At 46.5% G+C, this 8,078-nt stretch overlaps 1 protein-coding gene across 1 annotated transcript; it reads right to left on the bottom strand.

Moving 5' to 3' along the window:
- Positions 1–1,257: 1,257 nt before the first annotated feature.
- On the bottom strand, positions 1,258–2,465 carry LOC133895715 (transcription factor HEC1-like). Its single transcript, XM_062336205.1, has one exon. The coding sequence runs from the start codon at positions 2,215–2,217 to the stop codon at positions 1,555–1,557; it is 663 nt and encodes a 220-aa protein (XP_062192189.1). The 5' UTR covers positions 2,218–2,465; the 3' UTR covers positions 1,258–1,554.
- Between the last annotated feature and the right edge of the window lie 5,613 nt (positions 2,466–8,078).

Here is an 8,078-nt window from a genome sequence, read left to right as displayed (position 1 = left end):
TCTCGTACATGAATAATACGAAACGATATGGATTGTACAGTTGATATATCACCCGGCGCCAGCCTTTCATTCTCGATCTAATGGTCGAGATTAATCCTCGGTTGCCGTAGCACTTATTTTACAGACCTCCTAAATTTTAGATCCTGAAAATTAAGAGGACTGTTTAGGTGATGAAGAATGCCGACGAGGGTTAAGGAGAGGGTTGATTTGGTGGGACTCCTTCATCAATAGACTTAGAATAGGTTCTGGGAGGAAAGCTAGCCGCGTGGAGTGGAGGACGCTAGTGAGCCAGTGCCTGGGCGTGAGAGCAAAGGATGTTGGGTTAGCGCGATGCCAGTGGATCCTACGACAGTAGTGTCGTCAGAGACGGGTGGAGGAGGACGAGAGGCGGGGTGAACATGCGAACTCGATTGAGAGATAGGAGAGCGCGAGGGAAACTGTTGGCAAGTTGACGACGTCTAAAAAATAAAAAACAGTGGTTGACAAATAGCGTCTCCTTTTTTTAAGGACGTAGCATGTTAGTTTGTTACAGTCCAACCTATGCACTTTAGAGTTTGGACCATGATCTAGAACTAGGTACTGTCATTTGGGACGGAACGGGTAGGATCCAGGCGGGCACCGGGCAGCCAGACACCAACTGCCGAGGCATTAACAGCAGCCTGACACTCGCACATGCCAGCGCCCGGCGCCAGAAACGGTCGCGCACCGGAATTGGTTTGCCGTTGGAAAGCGAGGCCCGACCCACCCCACCTCAGGGCGGCGCTCGCCAGCCCCGCGGCCGGCCGGCAGCGAACTTGCTCGCGGCTGTGCTCGCACAGAGCCTCTCCTGTGCGTGAGCGTACGGCGTGACGAGGAAGGGGCAGGCGGGTGCGCGGCCTCGCAGGCCGAGGCGTCTCCAGGTTTCTCGATCCGTGGGTGGCGTCGCGGGGACGGGGGCGCTCGTACGTGCGAATCGTGCAGCGCGAATAGTGTTTTGCTCGCTGCCGCGCAAACACGTCCTGTGCGCGGAAAGTTGGATCGCTCGCGTCTTCTGCAGCTCTGCTCCCCCGTCCAGCTATGATAAACCTTCATGCATGCCATGGCATCATTGTTTGAGCTTTTTGTTTTACAACAGGTGACACTTGCATATGACAGTAAAATGCAGAGATGCAATATATACGTACGCAGTGGTAAACTACACTAAGAAGATTGTTATGATGAAGAAACACCGGGCTCCCAACGAAAGAAGCTAGGTTGATTAACGAGGGGAAAAGTGTGGTAGCGAATGGAAACACATTCATAAGATGAGATGCGTACAATGTACAAGCTTACATGCGTTTATGCGCTGCGAGTCCAATCACAGGCATGCAAGCGCGGTAATACTATAACTAGCTAGTAAAATGGAAGGCGTCCAGCCAGCTACTACATCTTGCTTTACACATGTGATCGTACAATTGCTGCCGACGCGCGCGTCCATCGTAGTACGTGCAAGCTCCAGGTCCAACGGCGATTAATGATCATGACACGGCATGCATGCCGGCTGGACCGTAAGCCGGGAGGGTGTGGTTGATCGATCTACCACGGGCCGTTCAGGTGCCCGGGGTAGGGCACGGCGCCGTTGTCCGCAGATGGCGCCGCGCGGCGGCCACTGGCTGCGGCAGCGCGCTCCAGTGACTGCACCTGCGTCTTGAGGAACTTGACGTAGTGGATGGCCTCGTCCAGCATGGACGCGGTGTCCATCTTAGTGCCCCCCGGGACGAGCCGCTGCAGGATACGGATGCGCTCGCTGATGCGCTCCCGCCGCATCCGCGCCGCCACGCTCTGCGGGTCCGTGGAGATGCGCACGTTGCGCCGCTTCGGCGGGCGCACCATCTCCGGGTCGATGTTCACCGGCTGCAGCGCCGCGACGCGGAAGATCATCTCCCGCATCGCCGATGACCCCACGGTGTTACCGTCCCCACCGGCGGCAGGAGCCTGCGCCACGTACTTCGAGCTGTTGCTGTCGTTGTACGCCGCAGTTACCTGGGAACACTGGTCTCTGGAGGCGGCGCCGACGGTGCCTGACATGTGAGGCACCGAGGAGAAGTGATGAGGAGCTTGCATGCACGACGAAGGGTGAGTCGAAGGCACCGTCATGGCGCCCTGGCCAGGGAATGCAGTGAGCTGCTCCAGCTGTAGCATTGCGTTCATCAGCTCGAGCTGCGCTTCCGGGGTGCAATTCAGCATGTCGAAGTCCATTCAGGGCTGTGAGACTCTAGCTACTGGATGACAGAATCTAGAAACTAGCTTGAAGAATGCGTAGAGGCCGGTCTAGAGGAGCTGGAGCAAGAGAGGTGACAAAGCTAGCAGCTAGCTAGCAAGTCTGGTTTCTGGAGGTTTAGGTATGAAAGGGTTGTGTAGTTACCGTGTTGTTCCACGCGAGGTGCTATTTATAGGGGATTGCTGGGTAGCCAAGGTGGCTTCTCTGGATTTGACTGGGCATAGTGTTTGTGTTCCCTGGCATCAGCCTTCTAGCTACCTTTTCTTGGGAGACTTATTCTTGCTCTCTTCTGGCTTCACAAAGCAGCATGTGTTGAGATAAACTATCCCTTTCTTTTATTTTCCCGAAAATGATGTGTCAAGATAATGTCTCAAAGAAACACGGAATCTGTCCTGTAACATTTCAAGACTTTACAAGAATGCCAACTGTCTAGCGTAGATATCTTCATTAAAGGCTCTTTTGATTTGGATATACGATAAGGTTGAGCCTAGCAACATTTGTTTCTTAAGTATATCCTGATTCCTGACTTAATCCACGCGTCAAAAAATGATCAAGGTGGAGGTTTATCACAATTGGGCTCGGTCTCTAGAGAATGGAGAACCCCTCACTATGTAAAATTCTTTAATAGATCTTATGGTAGAGTTATTCTGTGATTATGTGTACCAATTGTTGGAGCAAAACACAAAATGTGGTACGTATAAATTGTTAAATGTCCATCGCCGAATAACTTCTGTACGGGCCTTGAACTATTTTTATTTTTTTGGAAGGATATGCCAAGAACTGTTTTACATTGCAAAATGCTATTCAATATTCCGCAAAGTTCCTCTGGTACTTATTATCTACTCCTTATCAAAAGACTCATGATTTTCAGGTCTAATTAACCAGCTGGTGTGTCATTTCGCACGTTATCAGCCAATCAGTCAGATATTCAGATGATCGGATCCGTATATGTCGCTCTAACGCAGATCGCACTATTAGCGTTCTCTGCACCTAGACGAAAAAAATATGAGAATTTTTTTTAGTTTTATCATGCAGCTAGGTCTCACGGGATCGTTCGATGTTTCAGTGCTGATCTTGGCACGGCACCTTCTAAATGATTCGTGGCAAACAATACCTGATGTGCAATGCTGCAAGCATCTTTAATTTTCTATATTCATGTTCTCATCTGTTAGCAATTTAAAATATTTTCAAGAAGATGAATGCCTTCTCAAATATAAAAGAGGGGGGGGGGGGGATTTTCAGTTCAGTATACTTTGGCCTGATCGTTGCACATTTTATTTCAGTGGACACAGGAACTTATTCCGAAACACTGTAGAAAAACCGGCCACCATGAATCGTCCTTCCCGGCCTTAGGTAAATGTTTTTGGATCTATTATTATTTTTGTTCACACACTGTAGCAACAGCACACGTGGGAAGACTTCACTCAGGAAATCAACGCCTAAAATCAAGAGTCACTCTATTTCTGCTACCAAAATAAGTCTTTGAATAGATAGGAATATTCTTCATGGCTTATAAATTGACACTTTGCTTGCTAGCTTACCAACTTTCTATCAAGCCAGGATATTTGTTCAGCCGCCTTTTTTTTTTCTTTCCTTAAAATGAAGAAGTATAGCTAGACGTTATTTATTAAAGTCTTGGGTTTTTTCAAAGGATTTATGCATTATTGTTAGGGACTAGCCAGCTATTTTGTCTGTTTTCTTATAGACTGGTTCCCAAACCTCCTCCTTTTTTCCCTATTAGACTTTTGGTTTTTTTATAAAGCCAAGTTAAAAAATCATTAATTTGAGAGACATCCACAGGTGTGCGGCCACTTGCTCAAGGTATCATCAACCTTCATAAACAAGCTTTCCACAGTGATGCAGCTTGTCGAGGTAGGGAGGCGCGTCCAAAGCGGTTGCAGGGATTAACAAGTGACAAAGAGGTGAAAAATCGTCTCCACCAAAGAGGGACAAAAAGGACAGTTTAGGTCCGACACCATGTTAAGGTGGTGCAAGAATTTCACTCAACTACTCAAGAAGAATATACTACTACAGAACATACCATAAGTAGTGCTCTATCATTTTCAGTTGTGCAAAAATCACGACTGAAGATGTATCAGTGGTGGTTGTTAAACTTCCGTGCGCGAACAATGACTGAGGCGCTAAGAACCGGTACTGATAAGGACTATCAATGCCGGTTCATAGTTAGAACCGATACTAATACATCAGTGCCAGTTCCAGCCACGAATCAGCATAGATAGTCTATTTTCAGTGCCAGTTCGAGCCACAACTGGCACAGATGTGTCCGGGCCCAATTATTTAGTTCAATGCACTTTTGGATCACATCCGGGCCGTCGGCTGATATTTTCTATCCGCTCTCATCCGCTCAACTCTTATCTGCTCCATCGCTCTCATCCTTCTGCTCTTATCTGCTCCACTCATCCACCTACAGCTTTGTCGTCTGTCTGCTGGCCCTCATCCTGGCCACGCGCGTGGATCCCGGCAGGCCACAGCTTGCTAAAGGATGAGTGGGGCGAGGATCTACTCGGCTACATCGAGCAGCCACTCATAGAGCAGCCAATCGAGCTGAGCTCCGGATTCGCCGTGGGCTGAGCTCCAGATCACCGGATTCAAGCTTGGTTTGAGGGAGTCTCATAGCGAGGTGGCGTCGAGGCGGATTTGGCGAATTTCTGGTGCGTGGGGGAGTTCTTGGGTGGATTTGGCGGTGTTGCTTGCTTGGTTGTGGGTGGATTTGAGAAGGAAAAGTTTGCTTTGGCTGCTTGTTCATGATGTTTTGCAGTTGATTGCTTCGTTTTGGGCCTTCGTTGATGAGTCTTTGGTAGATTTGTTTGGTAGATAATGGCGTAGATCCCATACCTGTGTTGCTAACTTGCAATCTTTAGTTGTTTTCAGGGGATGCTCGCTCGTTCCTGCTCGATTTGGGTGGATCTCGCGGGTGTGCGCGGGTGAAACGATGGTGATATGAGTAAAATGAGTGATCTTGGAGTGGTTGGTGTATGCAGAGGCGGTGCGGCCTCCTAGCAGCCTCCGAGCTGAGTCGATTGATTGTGTTCTTGTGTTTAAGATGTGTTCTTATGTATGGATGAGAGATGAGAATATGAGATGTGTTCTTGTGTTTGAGATGTGTTCTCGTATATGGATGAGAGATGGGACGATTTGATTGTGTTGTGTTTGAGATGAGTCGATTTGAGGCGGTGTAGTCAGAGCTGGTGTGGAAGCGGAGAGCGCTGGCGGTCCTGGCAGCCGAGTCAGGTCGATTTCGAACCAGCTCATTTCTTCTTTTTTGACTCCCGATCCACCTATCACTGCCGGTTCGTGGTTCGAACCGGCAGTAATGGTGAGTTACTGTGTCAAGTATCAATACCGAGTAAGGAGTGCCGATTGAAAAACTGACAGTGAAGTCGTTTTTCAACCAGTACTGATATGTCTTTTTTAGTAGTGATAGAACATTGATTAGTAGACAAACTCCTCCAAGGATGGTCCTGTCACAAATGCAAAATCTCCAATTCTTTTCTTAATTTTAAGTAGCCAAATAGTTCATGCATGCATTTGTGCAGCTAGAGCTATATATGTAGGTGTGTAATGAGCTGCAGAGCCATATTAACTGTTACATGGCCTTCAAAGTAAAAATTTCTATTTCTACTTAATGAAAGGTGACGCACCTACCAATCTCCTTAAAAATAATTATCTTTGTCGAAAAGGGACAGGAATGACAGTTTAGGTTTGGAACCATGTTGAGGTGGATGGTGAAAGAATTTCACTCAACTACTCAAGCAAATAGTCTCGTAGGCCTACTACGTACTCGAGATGTCAAATTCCTCCAAGGATCATCCCATCACAAATATATGCATATTCTCTGATTTTTTTTTTTATAAAAAAGTATCCAAATAGCTCACGCGATTGTGCAGCCAGAGCTACTTATGTAAAAGTATATATAGTTAGCTGTCAAGCCCTATTAGCTAGCACTGTGGTGCATAACCTTCAATGTAACAATTTATATTTCTACTTAATGAAAGGTGGTGCGTCTACCAATCTCCTTAAAAATAAGGCTTGAAAATTCTGTTTGCATTTGCCAATTAAAAATAAAATTGTATTTGCTATACAATCACAATGCCTATAACTGAGAATATATTTGAATTTGTTAAATAACTATAACATATGTAATTAATCTACGTCTTAGTAATATGTTCCATCAAAATATAAATGGTGTAGATTTTTTCTTGATTAATGAGATAATTTCTAATATTTCCCTTTTCTTTTCACTCTTCTAATTCAGGGATTAGTAAGATGCTCGAATAGCAACAGTTGTTTATAGATACATACAAATAATGTTAACGACATTAACGGTCTCATAGGCATAACTTTGACCATTGTTTGTTTGTATATTAGTGAGAATTGACAGAATTATAATATTATAAAAGCACTAGAAGCGGGAAATATAGTGATACAGTTTTTTCGTGTATCATGTCTAAATTATTTTAAATATTTTGATGGTCGATTTTTTTGAAAGATTGGCCACACATGTCCTAAAATATCATTTCAGGAAAAGATCAGATGGAGCACCTGTTGATTTTGTTGAAGAATCTAGCATATCCAAATTAGTGTATGACTTTAATTAATTAGGCAAGAGCAGTCCAAATTAGGTAAGCACAGGTGCGTTCTGCAAAACAATCCTGCCAGCAACTTCCTAAACCTGTCTTTAGTGCATGATTCTAGTACTTGGATGCCGATTCATTCTTCAGCACCAAAGTACTCTCAATCAAACCTGATCCATGACAGGTAAAACGTAACACGGGAACAATGGAACTTAAGCCAGATACGGGCTAGTGGTCCCGGAGTGGCGGAGCCATTAGCGTTTGTTGCCGCCTCCGAGCTGCCACCAAAGGCCTGAGCATGGTCAACGGCCGCCAGGACGCCGGTCCGTTGGTCGGTTGGCGTCCGTCCTGTACGCACGGGCATGAATGGCCCGGAGCCCACCGAGCGATCCGCGCCGGAGCGCAGGCACGCTCCGTCCACATGCCGACCGGCCGGCTCCATCGGCCGATCCATCGATCGCGCATTCAAGCTCTTGGCTTGGTAATTGGCAATTTGGCACCAAGAGCGCGGTGGGTTCCGACGTGTCTGACGGACCAGAGCTTCGGCGGACGGAAACTGCCGCTCTACTGCTGTGCTAGCAGATGTGGTTTCCAGCTCCGATCGAGGTGTGAAGAGGAAGCATTGTGAACTGGTAACTTCTGAGAGCTGTCATTCAGTTTTCCCCCTCCTTTCGATGCTGGTAATCAGGCATGCTAGCTGCCACTTGAGTTTTACTAGTAATAATCGATTTTACTCGAGTCTCTATGGTTGATTCCTAGTCTGGTAATGTGAGGAAAAATATTTATGTACTTGGTTAACTTTAAGCCAAGCCAAAGCCGTGTGTGTCGGTCGACAGCTGCTTTAACTTTAGCATTTTTTGCGGATCAGCTTTTACATTGCATGTAGGATTTGGTTCCGATCAGAAGAAAAGTCAGTGAAATTAAAATCGATTGGAATTTTCAGCTTGTGTAGTTGTGGTGCCTCTCTAGGGTAGTCTCTAGAGCAGATTGCATGGAAGCTACCCGAATAAGAGCAGCCTTTCAACCTACTGTCGACACCAGAACCGGCTTACACATGCCCTAAACTAAACAGAACCTGAACTTACTCGTTTGGCCTCATCGTCACTGATGGCGGCCTGCACGTTGTGGGCAGTCTTGAGACTTGGTGATCTACAACGACAAGTGTCCTTCGACGGTAGAGATATCTGGTTCCATGCATTAGTTACATTATTGTGGTCAGTGTCACTGAAAAGAATCTCTTCAGG

The sequence above is a fragment of the Phragmites australis genome, chromosome 16, assembly GCF_958298935.1.
Source record: "Phragmites australis chromosome 16, lpPhrAust1.1, whole genome shotgun sequence".
Lineage (NCBI taxonomy): Eukaryota > Viridiplantae > Streptophyta > Magnoliopsida > Poales > Poaceae > Phragmites > Phragmites australis.
This window is presented reverse-complemented; position numbering and strand designations above follow the sequence as displayed.